This window comes from Falco cherrug, chromosome 8, assembly GCF_023634085.1.
Source record: "Falco cherrug isolate bFalChe1 chromosome 8, bFalChe1.pri, whole genome shotgun sequence".
Classification (NCBI taxonomy): domain Eukaryota; kingdom Metazoa; phylum Chordata; class Aves; order Falconiformes; family Falconidae; genus Falco; species Falco cherrug.
The window spans coordinates 46,908,034-46,933,919 of NC_073704.1; the positions used below are offsets into that span (position 1 = coordinate 46,908,034).

At 47.6% G+C, this 25,886-nt stretch overlaps 1 protein-coding gene across 1 annotated transcript in view; it reads right to left on the minus strand.

Annotated features, from left to right (window-relative positions):
* Positions 1 to 845: 845 nt before the first annotated feature.
* FGF18 (fibroblast growth factor 18) overlaps positions 846 to 25,886 on the minus strand; it is a 73,327-nt gene continuing 48,286 nt past the window's right edge. The window contains exons 4-5 of the mRNA XM_005442675.4: positions 19,939 to 20,045; positions 846 to 1,147 (exon numbers count right to left, since the gene is read on the minus strand). Coding sequence (XP_005442732.1) covers positions 881 to 1,147; positions 19,939 to 20,045 — 374 coding nt within the window. The 3' untranslated portion in view covers positions 846 to 880. The remainder of the gene's footprint in view (positions 1,148 to 19,938; positions 20,046 to 25,886) is intronic.

Consider the following 25,886-nt stretch of genomic DNA (forward strand, 5'->3'; position numbering starts at 1 on the left):
ACCCCAAACATATCCTGCTGCCCTCACATAAAAGATAAATACGCATTAAAAAATCACTGCTCAGGGAGGGGAAATAAGTGTGAACAGCAAAAATAAGTACATGTGTTTTAAATAATTTTTTTAATTGTTGAGGCAGTAATACTTGGTTCATGGAACTGCAATATACAGAGAGGTGAAATAAATAGCTTATATATATATAATATATATAATATAGCTGGTTTTAAAATATTCCCTTATCATTGGTGTACTAGGTCATCTGGTAGTCACTTGAATGTATTTAGCAGCATTCTCCAGAACTGAGCATAATGCAGGATCACGGAGCCGTGACACCTTATGTCGTCAGAAAGGTTACAGAAGATCGATGCGTTGAGAACTCCACGGAAACTCAATCACTGCAGCACACACCATCTTGTCTTGGGCCGGTGTGCAGCAGACAATAAATAATTACTGCAAAACCGGCACTTTTCGGGGCAGGGTCTCAGTAACTTTGGGAAAGAACTTTGGTTTTCTTTGGTTTTATTTATTTATTTTTAATAATTACCTTTTTTTTTTTTTCCTCTGGGGATATGCTTGAAAAGTTGTCCTTTCCAAAAAAGCGAAATAAGCACCTGTGTGTCATCAACAACAAGAAGTCAATTTAAATAGAGCAGTTCATTTTGTTTTTCAAGTCACAATAAATCCCTAACAGCTTTTCCCCAGCGTTTGCCATCTAGTCTTTTATTAATTTTTTTTATTTTTATTTTTTTTTAAACACAATGTACAAAAATAGAGCTTCTTCCTTATTTTTAATGTAAAAATATTCCTCTGGTGCAGTTTTTTTTTTTCTTTTTTTTTTTTTTCTTTTCGTGGTTTATTACTGTGACACTGTTTTTGTCTATTTTTAACTGGGGTTGGTGGGTCGTATTCTCTTAGTCCTCTTGGTGACTGTTGTGTACTTGAAAGGTTTCTGTATCTCCACTTGCCCCTTTGGGTACCTCTTCATAAAATGTACATCTTGCTGGTTTTCCCGGGTCTTGGGCCCTTTCCGTGGCCTCCCTTTTTTGGTGAATCCAACATACCAGCCTGAATATTTTGCTGACATCAGTGCCGTATAGTTGTTTTCTAGGACTTTTTCAATGAAGACACACTCCTTGCTGGTGCCATCAGGCTGAAAAAGGGGGGGGGCGGGGAAGGAAAATAAAAAATCATTATTCAAATGCGAGCTCAGTGACCAAAACCCAATTTGGCATAAGTAAAATCATCACATCTGGACCTTGTTTTTGGTTCAAACTTTGTTAATATGAGCTGTAACAAACATCAGCTGAAATAGACATGAATAATAATAAAAAAAAAAAAGCATGAAAGCATGAGGTCATCATTTCATTTTTTTTAAAACACTCCTATCCAAGGAGAGAAAGATTTTTCAAAGACAACAGTTAAGTTTATCCAGTTCAGTTCCTTCAATTGCAAGCAAAGCAAGACATTTAGCTTTGCTTTTTCCATTAAGAAAGGAGGATGAATTGAATTTGTGCCAGGGAAACATCATACTTAATCAGAAAAAAACAAACCCCCCCAGAATCCCATATGGGCCAAACAACAGTGTTTCTCTTTTCTGCCGCTCACTTTTGTTTTCCAAAATACCTTATGGGCTTGCATCCATAACTACCCAAATCCCACTAAAACCATTACAAGCCTTAGTCTAACCCTTCCCAGGGCTTTGCAAACTCTCCCCCACCACATCCCGGGTGCGACACCTGGCAAATAAAGCACGCATGGAGCTCTGGGGATGAGCAAAGGGATGCAGGAGGCACCGAGCCCCCTGACCCTGCTCCAGCCCCGGGACCCTGGCAAGCCCCAAAGGCAGCAGTTCTTTCGGAACCACATCGCACACCCCAGGCTTGGCTCCGACTCGCATCCCGGAGCAACATCAGCAGGGAAAGCACCGTTCCCACACCAGAGTGTCTCCCCGGATGGGACAGCATCCCACTGGCATCCCAATGCGCCTGTAGCTGGAGGACTATGCTACAGCAGCGTTCTCAGCCACCGGACCCACCCCAGCTCCGCTGCCGGGGGTGGAGGGGGACACAAGTGCCTGATCCTACACCTCTGCACTCCCAGGACAGGATTTCGTTTGGAAGAGGGTTTCGTTTCCGGCAGCAGAGGCGACACGGTCCTTCGCCTTATCCAACCTTTCCATCTCAGCCTAAAAGCAGCCACCCAAAGCTCAATGACCCAGCTGAGGAAGCCATGTCCCTAAACTGCTTTCCTCCTCGCAAAGGAAACCAGGATTAGCACAGAACTGGAGGGCAGAAGCTCCTGAGCATGAGCACCGCTCCTCAGCCACCCTGTAGCACAGCACCCGCCCTGCTGGGACTCCCTGCCCGAGGCAGCTGCTGCTTCGAGATTTTGGCAATCAGGGTTCACCTCAGCCTGGAGATCCAAACTAACCAAGATCCAGAACCGGACTTCGAACATGGCAGCATGTGGATCTCAGGCTGGATTCAGGACTCTAATTTACACAGCACACACCACACCGGAGGGAGTTGCAGCATCACACAACAGCATCTTTAGGTCCTTCAGCAGAGAGGAAATTCTTCTCACCTATGATCTTCTGCCAGAAAATGTGTTTTGCCCTTTAACTACTGAGTTACTGGTCCTGCACCTAGAATGCCACGTGTCGTTGTGTACATCGGCACTTTGGTTTAGATAGATCAAAAGATAGCAGGGAATAGATATAGATGCACTTCAGCCCTGGATGTTGTCTCAGCTCTGGGTGTTATATGGATTCCTGACAGGGATAAGCACAGTATGGACCACCATACAGGACTTAATCTAATGCTCAGCAAAGCCAGAGGAAGGATTTCCATCACAGTATTAGTCCAATCCAACTCCCCGCTGAAGTCAAATAATGAGTTTTTCAATACTGCAGGCCCATGCTTGCTGCTACACTTGCCATTAAAGTCTCCCTATCCCATCTAAATGGCAGCAGCCCCCTCAGCCCCCAGCCATTTCACCCACCCTGTCTGGGGGGACAGGAGAGGTGCAGCAGCACAACCAGCGCAGCACCTGCAGCGACAGTCGGTCCCCCGGGCTGCAGTGGCTCTGCGCAGGGGCTCTGCTGAGCATGGCAGCCCCTCACACTTACCGCCCCCTCCCCACGGCCAGGTCAGCCTGCTCCAGCTGAGAAGCCTTCCCAAAATGTCCTGCACAATCACAGCGGGGTCCAGTGCAGTTTGTGGGAAGGGCGGGGGACCATGGGGCAGGGGGGAGCTCCCTTGGGCTGAGCTGGCCCAGGCTCCCCCACACCTCTGATCCCTGAATAACCACATATGAGATACAAACAGAGCTGCGAGGTAGGAACCATCAGGCATGACAACCCAAGCCAGAGTCACACAGGCAACAACAGTGGAAAAACTTTGTCATCGGCAGCCTCCACCACCAACCATCCCTCCCTGGCTTGATACCTTTAGCAGAGCTTCAGTTCAATCCGTGCAATGAAATGTGATGTTTACCCCAAAATCATTAATACACCATCCTGCCTGAAGGGTTTCGTTACCATGGGTAGGTCTTATTAAGATGGCATGGGAGAACATGGCAACTTCTGCATCAATCATGCTAATCCAGGATCCATGTTCCCCATATGTGCCCCCTACATGGGGGCACAGCCAGCTCTGCCCCAGGACCAGCAATCTCCATCCCGGGCTAGGCACAAAGGTCCTAATTTTATCATGTACAACTGGAAGCTCACAAATGCTTTAATGAATGGCAGAACCAGGCAAAGCTCAACGGTTCCAGTTCCGGGGGGGGCGGTTGTTCTCCAAGCCTTGGGTTTGATCAAAGCCACATGAGTGGGGATGGGGAAAATCAGTCGACACCACGGGGTTCCACCAGGTTTCAATGGGAAGCCATAAAACGACCCCAGGTTTCTCAGGGCTCAGCCCACTACAAACCCTTCCCCAGTGAATGGAGAATTTTTAAACAATACCATGGCTGAGTTTCAAATCCACCCAAACCCAGGTGCTGATGAACCGACCGGATCCGTACCGCAGGGGGAGCAGGTAATTGGAAGGGCTGTTTCCCCTACGCTTGTGGAAAGGTCCTGGATTTGAGCCCTGACCTTGTTGCTAGGAGAATTAAGGCTTTTTCATGCAATTTGGGAGGTTTCCGCTTGTACTGCAATGTCAGTTTCTCATGGAAAATGAAGACTGGAATGAAAAGAAAATGTGTGTGTAGGAGGGGGAAGTTATTCTATTAATAACAGAAAAGTATTTACTTATACCTTCAAATTTGCCGACAGAGCCTAAGACGAAGACAGGAGGTGGAGGAATAACAAGGTGCAACTTCAGGCCAACCTCAGGGCTAATTTGAAGTAAACAAGGTGCATGAGATAAAATAACTTCGTTCTGGAAAAGGAAGAGCTAAATGATTTGATAACATGAAATTACAGTAACATTTACAAGTGCCTCAAGATAAATCAGGATAAGGACCTCACTTCCCCAAACAGAGCATTCCTGTACATGCTAAGACATGTCAGAGACAGACAAATGTTTCCCACATACTTACAAGATGATTTTACAGCATCTGTTACAATCCCCAATAGAATAAATCATTCACACATATTACCTACACCATGGAGAGCTGGACCCATGGCAATCTATTAGGCACAAAAGCAATTTATAAGGGGTTTCAATAATTTTTGAGTGTCACCTTGCTTTCACTAGGTGCCCATCACTTAAGATCTAATCATGTCCCTGTTTAAATGCCAGCAAAACACTCATTGGGTCTGTCACCCATCCCCTCAAGGGCTCCTCCAAAGAGAGGAGGAGGGAAGAGAAAAAGCACACAGCTTTGGCCGAGCATCACTCCCTGCTCCAGCCGCCTGCTCGCCCTTCCCCAGGAGCTCCTGGTGCAAACGCTTGCCGCCGATACAGGGTTGTACCTTCTGCCGCCGACGTCAGCCGGGAGATGGTGCCAAGCCACATTTTGCACATGCTTAGCTGTCAGGATGCACCTTGCAGAGCGCACGCCCTTCAAAACATGGAGGTTTATATTTTGAACTGATTCTTTAAAATAAAGAAGAGTTCTCAAAAGCCTTGGAGCTGTGCAAAACTGCTTAGCCTGGTGCAACGGCACTGCCATGTGATGGGGGAGGGCCTGTACCCAGCCCCTCATCCCCATCAGCCCTGCAGAGCAGCTCCAGAGCATCCCACACGTGCTCGGAGGACCAGCTGCTCCTGGTTTTGCTCACCACCATCCCACAGGCAGCATCTCCAGCTAAGATCCCTGCTCAGAACAGGGCAAGACCCACTGCAGAGGATCAACCTCGCTCCTGCAAAAGGCACAGGCTTTCTTCAAGTCAGCACCTCCTCGTACCTGCAACCAGCCACCCCCAAATTACCAATTTTGCCCCCGGGGCTGCTGCCTGGCTGTGTGACAAGGCCATGCCACCATGGAGGTGACAACTTGCTGCTCCGTTCTTTTCAGAGAAATAATTCAGAGCATTTTTTGTTTAAACACACCCCTAGCAGCCGTGGGAAGAGGTGGTAGCTGTTAGCCAGGCTTCTGATAAATGCCTTATAAAATACCCGATCTAAACGCCACCTTCCAGAGGAACCCCTCGGGCATCAGCCAGGTCTGCGCAGAGGCGAGGGGCAGCACAGCCATGCCCGTAAGCCCCAGCAGCACGAAGCACTGGCTCCAGCTGAGCATCTCCTGGAAATAAAGGCTGGGAACCAGCCCCAGGCACAGCGAGCCGCTGCGCAGTGACAAGGGGGTGGACCTGAGCGGTCCCAGTGCCTTTCTGGAGCAGGGTTAGGGCACCAGCTGCCATCCAAGGCTCCCCCTCCAGAGAGGAGTACCTGGAGCACGGAGCCGCTGACACACCAGGGGCCAGCACCATCCCCCCTGCAGCCAGCAGCAGCGGAGCTGCGCTCGCTGGAGCCAAGGGCTCTCCGAGTGCCCTGAGCTTACCAAGGAGCAGCACCGGATTGTTTGTGCAGAGCATTTGGCAACGGGCTCTCCAGTATTAAACGTGAAACATGTTGAACTGACACTAAAGCAGAATTAAGTGCCAAAGCATTTGCTGCTTCTACAATTACACTCCAGAGCGCTTTGGTGCTCCTGCTCTCCTTTTTATGACCCAACTTGGTCTTATTGTAGTTTGGCTTTCCCGTTTTAAGTTCTCCAAATGGAAAGGATCAAAGGGCTCTTTGTTGTCGTAGCAGGAGCGCTCCTCCGAGCGAGGCATTCCTGCCACTAACAGCTTGCTGCTCAGGGGGAATTCGCGGCAGCCTCTGTGCCACCAGCCTGAGCCAAAGCATTAGCAGGTGCAGCAACCGCCTCCGCCTTCCCCCTATTAGCCTGCCACACTAAGCCACCTGAGCAGCTTTTTATGGGAAAGGGAGGCCAGGGCAGGTTTTCTCATTTATGCTTCACAAATCTGGCTCAGTGGGCACCGGCAAATCCAAACTTCACTCGGCTTTTACGGCAACAATAAGCTCACGCAAGCGGCTTGGGTAACACCACGGTGTGGGGAGAGATGCCTCCAAGGCTGAAAGGTTTCTCTGTTTGCAAAGATCAGGGCACAAATTAAGCTCTATGAGCGATCCTGTGTTAAGCTGTCGTTAGCTAAGCTTATGTTAAAACACTTCCCCCCCTCCTCAAACGATGCCGCATTAGAAGCTCTCTGGGTAAGGCGACCGAATGCACTGGTGATGTGCTGCAAATAATAACAAACACCAAACTGTACGAAACACGTCTGTGATGACCCAGGAATGCCAGCTTGGCACAGGGCGCAGCAAGATTCAACCTTTCAAGTGAGAGGGGGATGACTCTCCTGTCTAATTATCACCTTTCTGCAAGTTCAGCCCCCCAGGGTAGAAGTCAAATTGTAGAAATACCAGCCCTCCCTACAAGTGGGAGTGCTTCCCTCTTGCAAGGAAAGCAAGGCCCCTCATCCTAAAAATCCTGGAGCAGGGAAAGCTGCCGCTCAAGCAAAAGGTTCCAAAGAGGTGTACACACCCATGTTTCTTCCAAGGAAAAAGCTGGAAAATGGACCCTTTCCGCACCCCTCCCTCCCCCTCCGCAGACAGACGGATAGGCAGAGGGGGTTCCTGAGCACTGGTGCCCCACCGTGCTGGATCTCACACCACCCCCAGGTGCGAGATACGCCCACTGAGCTCAGCTATTATTTCAAAGGGCTGCTAAAAATTTCCCTCGAATACTAGCACTGTTAGATTCACACACAGCATCATACGGAAGAAATCCTACCCTGTATTTCCTAAATTTTGGAGCAGTGACAGCAGGGAAGCCTTGGGTTTTCAGGAGACTTGTGGCTCAGCAGTCCCAGTAAGCCACTCCTGAAGCATCCCCAGCTGATGACCAAGGGCTGCATCACTGCTAACACTTATAAAGCCCCAGAGCTGTTCATGCAGCAAGAACCTAGTGACATAAGATTTTCAGGAAGCATATCCCTTTCCCTGTGGTTTTGCACAACCTCATCTCAAAGTCAGATGGGCAACGCTCAGAGCCTCCTCCAGACTCACTCCACTCAGCTTGGAAAATCCTGAGTGGAAGAAGGTACGGCAGGAGCTGTGTTAATGTCACAGCTTTTGGCGCTGCCGCCTCTCCCCCTTCGCACGCACACCATTTGCAGGTAGGTGAGGAAGCGTGACGCCGAGGTGGGTACCACAGCTGCCAGACCCAGCAGTGCTGTGGGAGGTACAACCCCCTCGCAGCACAGCAGGTGTGAGCACCCTGCCTGCCGGTAAGCTGGACCCAGCCATCCTCGTGCACCTCACAGGGCATTATCAGGACAGATCCGTCATAAGCATCCTGATGCTCAGCATCCTGGATTTATGGCAAGGCACCCTGACCACAGAGACACCTCTTGACCCAAATGCACATTCTTGCTCCTAGACTGGGCTGTAAATCAGGGAAGCTGCATCTATAACTGCCAAGAGTTACTCAGCTTCATGCACGTTTCCTCTAGCTCTCTGGCCTCTGAACCTGCACAATCCTCTGAGGAAAATACTTAGGAGTCATGATGGGCAGTTCAATAAAAGTGTCTGCCAGCACAGCGGAGAGGTTAATTATGTATACAGGACATCTAAGTGCATTCACAAAGCCAGGGAAGTAACACAAAACCCGTGCGGAGGAGACCTCTGAAGAGAGGGTACATTTCCATTCAGAGGCCCAGTTTCAAAGCAGCATTGCCCATGGTTGCGCCCACCTGCCCACAGGCACTGGGGGTACATCCCATCTCTCCTGAGAGCATGCCAAAACGGGCACAGGCTTGCCTGCCTGGGCTAGGACACATAGGCTTTGCAGAGACCTGACCCTGTTAGTACCACACACAAGCCGCAACAGCCAAGGAAGGAAGGGAACAGTTTAAATTTTTTTCTTTCCTTCTACCTTTCATTCAAAAATTCCACTTTTCTAACAAGTACCTGTTCAGAAACCCTCACACTGCCCTGGAGGAGCATTTTGTCACAGGATAAACAGGTGGACACAGAAGTGGAATGTTTGCAGGGATGAATCAAGCAATGCTGAGGTTACGCCAGGACCTGCCTCCTAACCCGCTCCTTCCATCCCAGGCACACTTCTTCCCAACAGAACGGCAGGACAGCACATATCCTAATTAGAGCAAAAGAGGTTGGCTTCACCTGGGAAGATGTACAGTTGGTTAATAGAAACTCCTAACTGCATCCCAGGGAGCTACATGTACTTACTATTAATGATGAGAAATGTCAATCGCTTTTTATATCAACTTTATGAAACCAGTAGAAAATTTAGGAAAACTTAATTGGAGTCAAAACTGTGGGTTTCTTGCAATAGGAAGCTACTGCTTGGGGAGATCTGAAACCTCAGGCAGGTTTCAGATGTGACACCCGAGCAGATCCATGGCATCTACCATTACCCACATCTACCCGATCCAGTTGCACGTATGCTTCTGGGTGCTCAGCACGCTGAGAGCCGGGGAGGTGTTTACCCCCCTGTACAAAGCCCAGCCTGTCGGTCAAACGCGCTGCCGGGGTTTGCTGTTTTTTTCTTCTGGAGCAGTCATTTCCAGCCTCCACCGAGACTCCACAGGCTAGTCCTGAACTTTCGTAAAAGCCAATTAAGAGCAGCAGCGTATTTCTTGTAGGCTTAAATTCATTATATAGGAACCTATGCCACTGTAGGAATTTTTTTTTTAATCTTGTTTAAAACATCAGGTCTAGATAATGAGTGGAGCAAGAAGACAGGACTAAAACAGTTGCTGACCCCATAGCAGGTCTGGTAAATCCCAGATTTACACATTAAACAAACTTACACACTGACTTTTTAAGTTATCGTTTCAAACAAGTGCAATCTCATTCAGGTGACATTCTGGTAGTAACACCAGTTTCCTTGGGGCAAGTTTAAATCAGTGGAATTTAGGACCAAGAAAGCTCACTGATTGTCTGCAGGATGGCATTAGTTCTTTTCATGTCAAATTATATGACTAAGAAAAAAAGATAAATCCATGATCAAATTAAGTGCCATCCATAAAAAATGATCATCCAGAATTGTTCGAACCTGTGAATGACAAATTTCTCCATCTGTATACAACACAAGGCATTTGAGATTTGTCCTCCCTTAGGAAAACTTAATATCTTTAAGTACCTAAAAGACAATGTAAGAAAAAGTCAAGAACAAAAATGCATTTAAGCAAGATCTACTTTTCTTTGACCTTAAAAACGGTATTGTAACAGCCATGTCAAGTGGACTATCTTTTGCTACTGTTTGGAGCTACTGTCTACTTCAGAATTAGCCTCTGTTCTCACTTCATCTCCAAAAATTAATTAAGAGTCAAGTAGAAACAGCCCTTGACGAGCAGGATCCACCTGATGTGTGGATGTGCATGTGCATGATGAACGTGCATCTCAGCTGCATCCACTTGAGGAAGACAAGGCTGCATCGCTTTCCTCCCTGTTGCAAGTTAAATACACCAGCGTATTTGCAAAGTAACATTTAGAAGAAACATCATCCTCATCTTTGAGACACTCAGACCAACAAAAATTGCACTTGGGAGATAAGATGCTCTGAGGAAAGCAATTAAATTCAACTTGACACTTGCCAGCACAAGACACACACAGCACACCCTCTCCACCCAAACAGGGTGAGTCATGACCAGGGCTCAGGGATCCCCTCTCAATAATTTTAATTAACATTTAACCTTAAGGAACAGAAATACTCCAACATGACACACAGCTGCAGCCACCAAGAAACACAGGCGATAGGATGTTAGCAGCTTTATGGTGACACTTGCTCCCTGAACACAGAAAGAATTAAATTAAATTATCATGCAGCTTTGAAAAGGCGGTACTTTTTCCCTGGAAGGGGATATACAGCTTCCAGCCATAGGACAAGGAAAAGATTTAGAGATCAAGCTTACAAGCTTGGTCTGCAATGTGAACCTTGACTTTGCAAAGCTCCAGTCTGGGAGAGAATTGGTGCTTCTTAGGAATATCCAAAGGAAAACATGAAGTTCGCTAAAGAGGAATCACAAGAAATCCATAAACTTGTTACACTCTCCGGTGACCAGGCACAGCCTGGAGATAAAGGGCCAACACTCACATCCTCAGCTGAGCAACTGCGACTCTCTAGCATAAAAAAATACAATGCGGTAATTAATTTTTTAAAATAAAAGGATAAGGGACCTTTTGCTTTATTTTAGAGAAAACACAGCATTGTGTCTGTGATGACAAGCTTATGTTAACGGGAGATGTTCATATATGGCTTAAACACGACTACGACGACCTCTTAACCACATGGCCTAGCCCATGAAACAATGTATGAAGCACCAGTCCCATCTCGGATGCTACCACCACCACCCGAGGAAGCCCTGCTCACAGGATTCACAGCTCATGTCATGCACGGCTCCTCTACTCAGCTTGGTTAAAGCAAAACCTGCTGGCCTTGCTCAGCCTGAGAGGATCAGCATCCGTCTGGGGTGCTTAGAAGATTGCAAGAACTGAAGATAGCACAGAAGGACATAGCACAGACCTTAAATATTCACATTAATAAGATGTTAGGTGACGTCCAGCCAACACTGTCAATGTCCTGCCCGGCAAAACAGCTGAACACAAATCCCAGCAGCCCACTGTGGGTGTAAACATGCTTAATGATGTGCTCCATTTATGAAACCCAGGACCTAAATCTATCAGAACATGCAGGTAAAATGTACATACAGCACTAACAACTGGTCAGCAAAGGGAAGACACTGGCAAATGCCTACGTGGTGGCACAAGCCCCTCTCTCCATTCAGTGCCCTGAACAGCCCAGTCTTCTGGCTCAGCCAGCCTTCAGGGATTTGGCAGCCAAGCTTACCTGCATGCATAGGCTAAGAATTGATGCAATTTTAACCATTTGTGAAGCAAAGGAGCCTTCTCCATACAAGCATATTTCTCCCACCTTCTCAACCTCTTGTGCCATGTGAGCTCAAGCCCTGCCGGTGCTCCCCAGCTACCCCCATTCCCTCTGCAAACTCTCCCATCTCTCCTTCCCAAGACTTGCAGCCATTCAGTGCTTATCAGCACCCACCAACCTGCTCTCCCTCTTCTGCACACCAAGCTTCAACCTGATCTCTACTCTCCCTACAATACCAAGATCAGCCACCTGCCACCCCACACCAGCACAAACCAGCTAAACTTCTTCCATAAAATTCATCACCCACATTTACATCATTTTGCCCTCTCCTTCCCACCTCCAGAGAAACTGCTGTGCCAAACACTGCTATAAACAAACTGCCACAAATACAGAACCAGGACAAGGCCCATTGCTCATAGCAAATATTAATGCTGTAAAGGTCCAGTGAGCTCACACAAACTCCTACCATTTTGAAGGAACCACCGCAGAATCAGAGCCTATCCACTTCTGTGCCAAGGCAGCCTCAGTACAATAAACACTGGAAAGTAGTTTCACTGGGCTGAGCCACAAATGGCTTCTTGGGAATCATGACACGGTTGTGCCATCCAGAACGAGGATTCCTGGAAAAGCCGGGTAACACTCAGCGCCTGACGATTGCCTCTGCTCAAGGATAGGAGCTGTGGCACCGGGGCTCCTGCTGGCCGGGCGTGCAAACCCAGCACACCGTACCCCTCCGGCTGACACCTCATCCCTTCCCTGCATGCCCACAGACCCACAGCGGAGGACAGGGTCAGTGCAGCCCTTAGGGAAGGTGCACCATGGGGTCTGGCCAGCTCTTAGCACGTTATACCCACCAAGAAGTAACAGGACAAATGATTGTGCCCACATACCCTGAGACTGCGTGATAACAAGATCCCTACCATCACACCTAGCCACTTCCCCTCGGGGAATTCTTCTGACATATTTCCAGCACTGTAAAGGTTTGAAACTGCAACAAACAAACCAGATGATACAAATTCCACCAGCACCCACAAAAGTTTCAAGGCAATGCTTCAGGTTGCCCAGCAATGGGAAAGGAGCAGCTGTGAAAGGCTGCAGTGTTACCAAAAGCCTCATGATATTTAGGGGCTGAGAGTGGAGGAGGGTGATGGCTGATTTTAGCTTCTACTTCTGCTTTTAATTTCACAAGAATCTCAGCTTCTAAGTTTTCAGAACAATAATTCATATTTTTTCCACTGGTCGCAGGAAAAAGTCTGATTAGGTGAATGCAGAAGATTCTAATGGCTCAACTGAAAGAAAACTGGTTTTGTCATCTCATTGCTTTTAAGACCTTTGCAATCCTGCAGGCCCTGATTCAAGATTTTCAGATACTTGAGGCTGGTTTCAGATCAGGTCCCTGTTCAAAGTACGACAGGGTCCAAGGTTGCTTGGTTCCAGGTTCCACTGAAGGCGTTTATTTAGATGACTTAAACTAAAACGAACTCACAGGGGAGTGAAAGCCTGGGAACAGTTGGCTTTAAAAAAGGACCAATCCCACTCTATATGAAGAACCAGACTACAGTTCAAAATGAGATCTGAGTGGGATCCAGCAAAAGCCATGTCAAATTTTGCTTTCACATGAGATGCCAAGTCAGAATAGTTTATGGCTGAACATGTCACAGAGAGATCCGCAGAACGCACGCTATTAAACCCGACACCCCACTAATTCTGGTCGTGTTTTTGTTGCAAATTCAGCATTCAGCCCCAGGAATTGTTAGGTTTTACAAGCCCCTTTCAAGCAACCTGAATACTGTGCAACTCCAGCAAAAATCCTGGATAAGCGTCAAAACCCTGTGAAACTCAGAGTTCTGCCCCAAATCCAAGATGCAGTTAGGCGTGGGTTTAAATACACAAGCTGAGGAGGGCAAACACCTCATCTACCACATTGGTTTCAAACTGCAGACCTCAGAGTGCCCCTCTGCCCTCACCACACACCTCCTGACACCTCTGCGGCACACCTGGCTGTTGGGCTAGACCCCGGTACCAGGAGGACTCGCACCCAAATGCCAGGCAGGACTGGGGCACGCAAAAGGCGTCAGGCTCAGAGCTCATTCGAGTCTCCTTGTCTTGGGCTAATGCGGACCCCTGGCCTTACAGCAAGGCACTGGTTTCCCACCATCGGTGTTTCAAAGGTAGCTTTTCAAGAAATCTCAACCTCAGCCTTGACCAACGTCAACTGATGAAGCAGCTGGTCCAGGTACATGGGTAAGGCTTCGGAGAACCCACCTGGTGTCTCCTAACCTGGGCAACTCTTGCTGTCCTACAAAGGGTGGCTCCCCCCGAGCCACCTGGAGCTCCTGCAACACAACACATTCCTTCTCCCGTCAGGCCAGAGGTACTATAAAGGGCCAAGACCACATGCATGGGCCATAGCAAGCGCCTTCACTCTTTGATGCTGTCAGAGTTTTTTTAGCCAACTTTCCTGACTAAACACACACATGCTTCAAGAAAACCCCTATTTTAAAGCTGTAATGTAAACAACCCCAAATTATTACTATCCCCTAAAGGCTACTGCTGGCAGGCATCAGTGATAAAGCTCTGCCAGAGCAGTCTGGCATCTAGCAACAATTTGTTTGTTGTCCTGCAAAAATACAGAGAGCCTTGCCATATGGTATTAGCAACTTTCTGGTAACATTAAGAAATATATTGGCTTGGAAAGCAGTTATCGCACCAGAAAAAATCTTACGTCTAAAAGGCAGATCTCTGCTGTAAGTGGTATCAGCACACGGTGCTGGTCAGGGGTGGGGGAGAGGTGATGGTGGCCAGCAGAGCCGTGCCCCCTTCAGCCCCTGGCAGAGATGACAGGTCCTTGGCGCAGCCAGGCTTCAGCTGGCACAGCTTTTCTTCGGGAGCTGGACCGTGCTCGAAGGCACGAGCTCAGCACTGCTCGCCTGTGCTTTGTGAGCGTCGGCAGGGCTTCAGCACTGCAGACATGGCATCAGCACAGCTGTCCCCAGAAAGCACCCAAGTGCCCTGTCATCGGCCTGAAGCAATGCCTCGGCAACCCTGACCAGCCAGGGGGTTCATACCGTTCACTGAACAGCTTTTTCCCACTGTTCACATAAAGCACAGAGAACAGAGAAATAAAACTCACTAAACTCATTAAAATATTTTGGTTTGTGTTGGTTTTTTTTTTAAAAAAAGGCATGTATACTATAATGATTTTCTGAGAGTATGTATATACCAGGTCACTGAGGATTTTTCAAAGAAAACTCAAAGAAAGTGGTGCAAGTCAAACGTGGATTTGGTGGGCAATCACCTGTTTTGTAGTATCACATGCTCTCAGGCTTGAATTCTCAGCAGGAGCTGAACTGATGTAACTAGCAGGGACTTCTTGGGATACAACGTTACTGCTCTCTCCTTCTGTAGGGCTGGCAGGGACAATACCTGTGATAGATCCCCCATTCTGTCTATCACTTTTCTAACTCTGCCCCTATTTCTGGAATTTTCTCTGTGGCCACACCCTACCTCAGAAGGACTCACCCCCATTTACAGCAGTGTGGGAGTTTCCTGCGGACTCTCAGTATCCAGATTCCAGCCGTCTCACATGGAGCAGCATGACACAGGAGCACAGCACGCGTCTGACAGTCACCACACTGCCCAGACTCCGCCTGCATTCCAAGTCCCATCCCACCCTGAGAAGATGGCTCCGACACCCACCACCTGCTTCTCCTTCCTGGAAGAGCTCAAGGAAAGACGTAACGCACTGAAAGATGGAGCTGTTCTCAGAATGAAACCAACAGGGAACAATAATCTGCTGGATCTGGAAAAGATCTAATCCACCTAATGCCACAGAAGAACACTAGTGGGATTGCTTGGAGCATCTTCTGAAGAAACTTCTGGATCAAATCAAAGATGTGCTTAACTCTTTCTCCATACTTCTCAAATCTTCTGGATTCCTTCCAGTCATTACTTACCTTCCCTTCTTCTATATCTTGCTCTGAAAACTGATGTCTCCCTCGAGACACTCTGCAATAAGAAGACTCTCCTCCCACTTGGCAGCTCTGCAGGAAGACACAGTCCATCCTCCTCTGCCCTTGGTCAGCCCAGAAAAACAGGTCTATTCTCTCCTCTCCCTTTATAGCTGGGAGTGCAAAATACGTCTTACGGATAGCTGCTAGAACCCGAGTGCTGGTGTTGACCAGAGCACATGATCCCATGGGTGGCTGGTAGAGAGCCACAGGAAATTCCCTGGCAACAACGCCTGGGGATTAGGAGATGCTCTCATCACCATGTCCCAGCCGCTCACCCTAGCAGCACCAAAAGGAAAAGCCATGGCTTTGGTCATCTTGTAGTGGTGCCGACAGATCCAGTTTAAGCTCCACAGAGATCACGGACTGCTTGCAGACACTCTCCTGACAAGGGGATTGGGAAATCTCTGCAGCGCCTTGCAATTCCAGAAAGCATGGATTTGTTGTAAGGACAGGCTCAGCAAGAGCAGTCAGAGGTGGCCAAGCTAATTAACAGCCACCTGCTCACACCCTGGGGCTGCTAATCCTTGCTCTGGAGACTTAAAAGACTTACCTTTGTCAGTCTTCTACAAACATGAAGTCCCCGCTTTATTGACACCCTTATCTCAACATATGAGATAAGAGAAGCTGAGGCACAGAGAAAATAACACAGAAGGGCTCCCCAGGAGAACCACAGTTAGAAACTCAGAGCTCCTCAAGAGACCTTTAGCTCCTCTTCCCCCCTAATACTGAATTATTGCAAAAATTCAGAGTTCTTGTGTCTGAGGTGACCAGGCATGTTGCACCTTGTCATGAGTGGATAAGTCACATTGCAGCTGTCCTTGGAAGCACAGCTGAACCTTTCATAGTCCCCTTCTCCCCCATGTCTGTAAGAAGCTTGAGATGAATAAACAGGAATAATAATAATAAGCCAAAAGATTTTGAAGAAAAGCACCTAGCATTCTTGTTCTGAGTTTTCATACTTTCTTGTTGCAATATAACTCCACCATAAATCCTGGAGAAGAGAAGGCTCCAGGGAGACCTTATTGCAGCCTTTCAGCACTTAAAAGGGGCCAGTAAGAAAGACAGGGACCAACCTTTTAGCAGGGCCTGTTGCAATAGGACAAGGGGTAATGACATTAAATTAAAAGAGGGTAGATTTAGACTAGATGAAAGGAAGAAATTCTTTACGATGAAGGTGGTACTGGCTTGTCACCTTTCATGCAGCGTAAAGTTTTTGGTTATTTTTCTTGATGTGCTTTTCATAATGTTAAGTTGGCAAATGGTTTGCTGTTACAAGAAGGTACTGAGCACTGGCCCAGGTTCCCCAGAGCGGTGGTAGATGCCCCATCCCTCGAAACATTCAAGGTCAGGCTGGATGGGGCTTGGAGCAAACTGATCTAGTTGAAGATGCCCCTGCTTATTGCAGAGGGCTTGGACTAGATGGCCTTTGAAAGTCCCTTCCAGCCCAAACTATTCTATGATAAAGTTCAGTGTTCCATAGAGAACTTCAGCAAAATCAGAAAACTCAGGACCTACAATTTCTACGTGTCTATACATAGAGGCACCAAAAACCGACAGGCAAAAAAATATGGTCAGAAGGAAAAAAATAAACATTTCTTGAGCCTTTCTTCAATATAACACCAAGAATCAATGAAGAAACACAACCCAATTTGTTTTCCCCCAGTGCTGGCCACTTTCAACAGAAAGTTCACTCCCTGTACAATACCTGCCCTGTCTCCAGTTTTCATAAGCAGCATATAGAGCTTCAGTGACCTCAGCAGTTGCATGCTGCCACAATAAATAAAATTAGAAGCCTGCGCAAAACAACTCTGAGCCTTTTGGCCAACACTGGCCATGAACACGCAGTTGGTAACAAGCAAGTGAGGGAGAAAACACAAGGTTTGGGGCTCCTGAGAAAGCTCTGCCAAATGGCCACCAGTCCCGCTGGCATAGGTGCAGTTTCTGATAAAGACATGAAGAGGAAAAGGCTGCTCATCCCAGCCCTGTGGTTAGTCTGTTCTCCTGCAACACCACCGGCTCCGAGGTGGGGAGCAAGCCCTCCCTGCCCCTGGAGCTCTTGCATTCGGCACCAGTTCCAGCTGAGAACAACAACAACCTGCTCCGGTCTGTAATACCCTTTGTAGGTGATTATGGGAAACAAAAAGGACTAAATTCAAAGCAGGTTTTCAACTGGGGGGGATCCAAAACTGCTGACTGAGGAGGAGAACAAAGCCAGATGGCATACGCTGGTATTGTTAGGGATTATGCAGTGTAAGGCAATAGGAAATGAGCAGAGAAAAAGACCCGGTTTGGTCCCATGGCTCCTCTCTTGCCAAATGAACATACCGGGGCAACCGTGAAACAATCAGTTTATGGGTTTCATTCCCCTCCACCCCCAGACTGAACTTAAACATTTGTATAAACCCAGGCGTAACTTTTATCTAATGTTTTCCTTGGGGTTTACTAGCTGTTTAGAGCATTCAAGCTAAAAACACTCCCTCAAATTCTTGCCACAAAAAGAGCTGAAACTATGATACTAATTAAAACCACACTCTTTGGTATCAAGAAGACATGCTATTATTTTCTTTTTTTGCTCATGAGAAGCTGTTAATATGGGCAATGAGTCTGGAACATTTTCCTTCCAAACACCATTCTCCGTACCCCCTCCTGCTCAGGTCGGCTGGTTTGTGAACTTGTCAGCAGTCTGGGATGGGAAGGTTCATACTTTAAAAAAAAAAAAAATTCTATTCTTGTAACAGCAAACCATTTGCCAACTTAACATTATGAAAAGCACATCAAGAAAAATAACCAAAAACTTTACGCTGCATGAAAGGTGACAAGCTAAAGAACTGTCCTGCCTTGGTGCCCAACAGGCGAAATCAAGGGATGAATCTTGCCTAAATATACGACACATTTTGAAAAACAGCCTCTGACTTCGCCAAGATGCTCCTGGACACTCAGCACAAACCAGGAAAGGATGTGGGTTGCGCTGTGTACCACTGCTGATCCACCCTGGCGTAAAGGCTATTAAAGGAAAAGGTAAGATTTCATGCTCATTTTACCCCATCTAATTTGAATACTTTAAGGTCTCCGTTACTGTGGTATCAGCACCTCATCAATACCCACAAAATTATCCTTATAACATTTCAGGAAAAAGTGCTATTATCACATTTAAAGGATGGGAAATTAAGGCACACAAAAAAATAAAAATTAAATCAAACTAAGGCACACACACACCCCCCAAAAAAATAAAACTCCAGGTTTGTGTTCAGTGCAATCCTCAAAAGCATCCACATGTATCCTGAGAGGTCTAAATCTGGTTAGAAAACAAATTTCCTTGTCCAAGATCCAAAATCTCATTCAAAGCAGCAATGGCACCGCAGAGGTACAGGGAGCAGAGAGAACCAGCTGCTTTGGTCCAGTCCTCCTGGAGCACCAATTTCCAAGTCCCTGCCAACTCTGAGCAGCGCCCTGGACGCTACCTGCTTGGCCAAAGCAGCTCGGCAGTGGCCCAGGCAGGCAGCCACGGCTAGCAGCTGCCTGCCAAAGATCTGGGCTTAGTCTCGACAGAGGCATCCACACTGCTCATGAGGAAAACAGAAGTGGCAGGAGGGATGCCCGGGGCAGGCGCTTGTCCCGCAGGTGTCATGCTCAGGACCGCAAAAGTAAATAAATTTTCATCAGAGCAATTTGTTTTCTGGTTTCTGTTTGGGAGTATGGCTTTTGCTGTGTTGACTCAAAACAAAACTCAGCTTCCCTTTTTCACAGCCACAGAGATGCTAGATTTCAATTCCTGGTGGTGCAAAGCGCACGCAGTGGAGGAGGGGGTCTTTATTTTATTTTACATTTATTTTTTGGAGATAATTTAGATATGAGCGAGCTCCTGCCTGTTAGCAAGCTTCTAGGTTCACCAACAACACAGAAGAACTGCCTAAGTTACAAAACCAAGTTAATACATAAAAAATATGACTTCAGCAAAGAAGTTAAGCTGGATGGGTGAATACGCTGAGTTTGTTATGTTTCCATTGTGTGGGGATCCAGAGTAATAAAATATCCCTGTAATGCTAGAACCATGAGGCCCAGCCCCGGTACCATGTTCAGATTCCAGTATTAGCTCTGTCACAGCTTCCCATGGCTCCCCGCTGAAAGGGGCCTGACGTTGCCCACCTCCCCAGCACCAACCTCCCCAGCACCAACCTCCCCAGCACAGTGCTCCACTTGCCCTTTTACTTTGAATTTCCCTCCAAAGAAAGATCAAGTAATGAAGTTATTATGGAGACGGCCACGACACTGGGATGCTGAGATGACATCTCATGTCAGTTTAACACAACCACAAAGCATGAACCCACCACACCCGAAGCATCATCAGAGAATCCCAGGGGTGGCTGCAGAGCTCGATTTTAGGGGTGTGGGGGAGGGCTCGGGGAGGGCATGGGCTGCCCTGCAAACCCCACGTCCCCTCCGTCCTGCTTTTCATTTGAGGCTGACAGGCGAAGCTCGAACACATCATTACAGCCTTCAGGAGGCTGCTAAAGGTAACACTCATGTTACAAATGAATTAATGGGAAACACTTACCTTCCCCACTAGCTTGCCTTTCCTGTTCATGCAAAGGTAGAAGTCTGTCTCCTTCCCTTTGATCCGGACTTGACTGCCAAAAGTGTCTGTTTCCACTAGAAGCTGGGCTTGTAAAGGAAGAAGGAAAAAAAAAACATTTACCAATGTGGTCCCATTAAGTCAGAGCATGCAAAGCTCATCAGCATGTTGTCCCATCACCTCTACACGAACCACACGATGCTGGAACGCTCTGCAAGGCAAGAGCCCAAGGAACCACCCAGGGGGCTGAGCTCTGGGCTTGGTCACAGGTGCAGATCTGACACGTCTGCACTGGCTCCTATGTGGATGCTCCAGATTTAATGCCCGTTTAGCACAGAGTGTGCATACACACGTGTGTGCTTCATCCATCCGCACCAACCCCACCAGCCCATCAGCAATATCAAGCTCAATGCTAATGCTCTCCTTCACGCTGCATAAGGGTTCTTGGACAGTAAGAATGTGGCTTTTATTCTCATGAAGATAAAAGATTAGCACAGCAAGAACAAAACTCCTGTCCCCACAGCCAGCAGCCCTCAAACACTGCACAGAAGTGGTCCAGCCACATGCTCATGGCGCAAAACATCGCAGTGATGTCCCGAAGCTCACCACAACAGCTAGCAGGGGAGAAATTTGGCACTGCTTATTCTGTCTGATGAACACCCGCCCTGCAGACATCCTCTGTGTGTCTAGCCATGTTCCCAGGAGGTCACTAATTACTTTCTGGCAGTCCAGGTCCATGACTCCTGCTCTACCTGGGGGAAATATGCCCAATTTCATAGTGCCTCACACATTTGGTGAGGCCAGAGCTCGTTTGCAGCACTGCCAGGAGCCACGGTAGAGGACAGATTTCTGCTGCACCTCCATAAACCACCTGCCCTAGTACAACTGTATTTGCAGAAGTAGCCAAACTACCACCCAGATGTGTAGCGTGCCATCACCATCTCAAAAACCTAGACAAGTCCAAATTCAGCGTTTTATTCCATCTCTGATCTAAACATGAATTCCAGTCATGCTCAAGGTTCGGGTTCCAGGAATTTCCCTGAAGAGGCAGGAACAGGCAGACTGGACATTTTGGTTCAGATCCATCTCCGATACAGAGGGGGAGAAAGGAGACATGGTCAAAACACAACACAAGAATGTGTAAGTGTCAGCAAGTGCAAATCCACGGTCCTGCTCTGGAAATACTCATGCTTGTAAGACCCAAGCCCTACCGTAGAAACATGGCTTTTGCCAAACTCTGGAGAATGTTTGATCTGTGCTGCAAAAAGTCACATTCTTTTTGGCATTCATATTTCAAACTTTAAAACCCTCTAAGAGCAAATATGCTCACTGTAAGGATTTACCATGGGGATAGAAATAGGAGTTTGTTTCATTTAAACACATTAATATTTTTCCCACTTGTAAAGTCAGCTTTTGGCTTCTGCAGCAGTGCAAATATCACAAACCTTTAACTCACAAGGGCCCTAAAAGGAGTTTTTCCTTTGCAGCTCAGTCACATATGCAAGTTCAGGGTTTTCCAGTTACTAGCTGCTTACATTTATTTAGGTCTATCTGTTAAACTTGTTATCACAGGGGATATTTAAAGAATAACTTCTTTCCCACAGCAAGTGGGATAAAGCCTGTATTATAGCAGAATACTATTTGCAGTCATGCATAAATATGGATATTTATCTAAGCCTTTCAGAGACACACCATGGCTTTGGGTATCCATGATGGAGAGCAGCTTGCGAGCGACAACTGGGTGCTGCAGGCTTTCCCTCCGCACCTGCCAAGGTGGCATGGAGCCAGTGACTACTATAGGTAAGGAAGGGCCACGTGAGCCAGAAATATAGCAGTAAGGATATCAAGATAAGCTAAGCCAGGATGGCGGAGGACAACACAGGGTCAAAGACCAGTCTTCAAGAGGAGGTTAACCAGTATGGCATGTAACTTGGTGAATGTCCACTGCTCTGAGAAGTTCAAGGAGGCTGCTCAGGTACAACGCAGCATTAATAGAGAAGGGAATAGCCAAAAGTATGAGTGTCTTTAAAAAGGTGACTGTGAAATATCTTCCCCCGCCATGAGCAGAGGCCTAATGGCCAGCCTCAGAGGGAGAGACCAGCAGCCTGCACACGAGGGACCGTTATGGAGCCAGCACAAGAGGTGCCAAGGACTAGCCCAAGAACGATAGCCAGCAGTCAGTGCCGAGGAGTTTATCACGTGTCAAATCCAGCTGGGCACAGAGACAGACCCAGGGCCACCCACCGAAGGGGTTCAGCGAGGGCTGCACAGCTTGAACGCAGGCAAGGACAGGATGCAGCAAGCTCCCATCTGAGCTGCGAGGCGTTCCCCGCCTGCTCCGGTCTCAGTGCCGTGACTAAAGCTGCTAAGAATACCGCTGAACAGCAGACACCAGCTTTCACCAGTCAGAGTAGGAGCCAACGCTGATAAAACGCTCCAACGCAAGAGCCTCAAGCTGCGGTCCCGACGGACAGCCGGCAACCCGCACCTCTGCGACGTGGGTTCCCACTGGCAGCTCGCGCTTGGGTGGACAAACACAGGGCACACCGGCTCGTGTTCCCCACCCCCTCACTCTGCAGCCAGTATGAGTAATATCCAAGCTGATTTTAATTTGAAAAATATCACCTTAAAAAGATGCCGGTTCCCTGCTGTGAAAATTAAAACCATCTGGATGGAGTGATTTCAAATAATTAATCTAGGTCTCCTTTGGCACCGCTACTAATTAAAATATGATACCTTCCTCCCCTTTTTTAAATAAAGAATTTAAATAAAGTTTAAAGATCTAATAAAATAATGTCATAATTTAGAACTAAATGGAAGTCACCTTTCCTGTGGGCTGCAAAGGTTATGCCAGTGCTGAGATCCCTCCCCGGCTAGTGCCACAGCACGGGCTGAGCAGCAGCTGATGGGCAAGCATCCAGTGCAACACCTCCAGCAGTAAATACACCAGCACACATACCCCAGTGCCCCGAGGAGGCCTGCGAGCCCCAGAGCTCATCCTGCACCCAATGTCTAAGAGAGAGGAGTGGAGGGGAGGAGGTTCAGCAGATGCCATCTGCTCTCCACTGTGACCCTACCTGCCAAAGTACAGGCTAAGGCCACCCATGGGTACCCACTTCTGAAAAATTTGAGTCTTAAGATGGTGGAAACATTCTTATTTATAGGGATCCTTGACCTCTTTCCTACAAAAGATATCAGTGCGGCTTTAGGGTTGGGTTCATAACCCACATGGCTTCCAGCCTAAGGCACCCCTTCCAGCCTATTCTCCTTTTTCCAGCAGGCATCTCCCTAAATCCTCTTAGGAGCCCAGACTGGGACCTTGCACAACACATCTATCAGTTAAAATCAGCTGGGATGAATCCCAGCCCTGAACGCTGCAACAAGAGTTTCAGGGGGACAGAGGCTGGCCCAGCAAAGGGGCTGCTGAGGTCTCTCACCCCACTGCCATGCAGCAGCAGAGGAGCTCAGTCAGCACCGAGAGGATTTAAGTTAAACTGGACTTGGCTCGTGCTCTCATCTCTATGTTTAAGATGCTACAGCTGCAACACGAAAGCACCAGGGAAAATCTCCAAAGCAATTTCCACTGAAAGCTCAGGTAAAATAAGTCCCACCAAGTGTCCCCACGGCAGCCTGCTGCTCAGGACACCTGACTTCAGCCCCACTGGTCCCTGGATACACTGCAGAGAGATTACAATCTTCATTTTCAAAAGCTCTGCACTCTAGCCGTCAGATCAGGTATTATTGTTTAAATTCTTTGACATCTAGATATTCTGATATACTGGGGGGAGCGGGAGGTAGCGAAAGAGAAAAGATGTCTTTAGAGGGTGAGATCTTCTGCTACACGTTTTTGCCTTATTGGCCCATTTAACCTAAACCTTCCTGAAAACTCCCACTGGAAGAGACTAGAATTCCTCACAAGTCTAGGTGAAAAGGATTACATATATATATATATGTTGAAAAGCTATCTTCCAGCTAAGAAAACATGAAGTCAGGGAGATATGTGAAGGTGGCAGAAAATATGCCAAATTATCTTTCAAATATTTCCTGGGAGTGGGAGGACAGGAGCCAGAAAAGCACCGGGAAAGAAAGGAGAAGGCGGCACCTGAGAAGTGTAAGGTTTACATGCCCCTATCACAAAATCCTAAGCACCAGCCAGCTTCAGATAAGTAAAGAGATAAAGGGGGAAACACAAAAAAGGCACAGAAGGACTGGATACTTCGAATCTATCCACCTTTGCTTTTTTATTTTTCCCCCCAGGTAAAAATTCCACAAAAGAAACTGCAGAGAGAAAGAAAGTACAGCCACTTACGCTGAGCACGGGCACCTCGAAGCAGGCCAGCCAAAACAGATCTCCTGGGGAAAAGGCTTTCAGAGGGGACCAAGATCTTGTTGCCTTTGTTGCCCTTGAAACCATTTCCAGCTAATGAAGAGGAAGGATGCGCAGATACACCAAGGCTGAGACCACAGTGTCGGTGACGGAGAGCAACTCTCCAATTTAGTTACTCGGGTGCCATGAACTGAGAGAAAGCGCTTTTCCATAGTTCACAGCATGTATTGCATCTGATGGGAGAGTAAAATTTCCTCTCTGATAAGATTGAATCCTCCAGCATGAACCCCAGCATGGCCAAGGGTGCTTAAAATAGTTTAAACCTGTTCAAACACGGCCTACCCCCCACCAAAACCCTGTGAATCCCTTACATGACCACAACATAGGAGAGAATGACCCTGTCAGCACTTCACATTCATGATGTAATGAGGGAAAAACGCCAAAATTAGGTAAAGTCTGGAGGGTCTAATAAAGCCCGTGGGCTATGAACAAGTGAGGCTGCATCCTCAAGTTTTGTTTGCACACTTGTATATTCCTCCAAACTGTATCATTTTAAATAGTTATAACGCATATAATGCATATAATGCATATAACCCAACTCCCTTCTCAATTATTCAGGTGCAAATGAGGAGTAACCACTGAAATCAATAAAGTTGGTGCTCAGGAGGGCAGAGCTCTGACCCACATACCACTGCAATTAGCTCACCAAGTCTGTCTTGAATGAGCATATGCTATGTATGTCAAATTATTAAAAGGGATGGTCGTGGGGAGGAGGAGTAAAAGCAGCTCCAAGATCAAGGCTCCAGGTATTTCCTTTTTTAAGCCACCACTTTGCACAAGGGAACTACCCAGGGTTAGTGCAGGGGGACCGCACCAGCAGCGGCACACCCAGTCTTAACCCAGGCTTTAAAAAATGCCATTTTTCTAAATGAGGCTTTCTTTTAAACATCCTGTCTTTTACTTGGTCGGCTGGTGCAGTTAGGGAAAAAGATGTGTTTTGGAGCGCGTGAGCCCCTCAGAGCATCAACACGTCAATATACGCCAAGTGCCACGTCCCCTGCAGCACTTCTCGCTGCCCGATCCTGGGGTGGGGAGGTGAGCAGGGCTCTGTGTGAACAAAGGAAAGACTGCAGAGACAACCTGCCACCCGCCTAACGGCCTTAGTAGCTCTCAGGAACCAGACAGGTTAAATATTTGCATGGGAGACATCAGAAGAAAATCTATAATGCAGCAAAGACCTCAAAGGCACTTACACTGCAGCAACCTGATCCTGCAAATACTTTCACACAAAGGACTTCACACACATCGGAAGTCCCTCGAGTGCTGATAAAGACCCCTACATGGCTTCAGGGTGCCGCCTCTGCCACTGGCCACACGGTTGGACACGCTGGGAGCACAGCTTTGGACACAGAGGTGCAAGCTTCTCCCTTTCCCAGCCCCCAGCAGGGCTGCCTCCTCGCCCTGCCTACCTGCAACCACCCCAAGGGCTTGACGTGATGGAGAAAAGTGCAGGATGACCACACTTTTGTCAAACAAGGGATAACATTCCCCTTCCTGGCACACTCTGGGTTCCACCTCCACACTAGCCGATAACAGCCTGGGA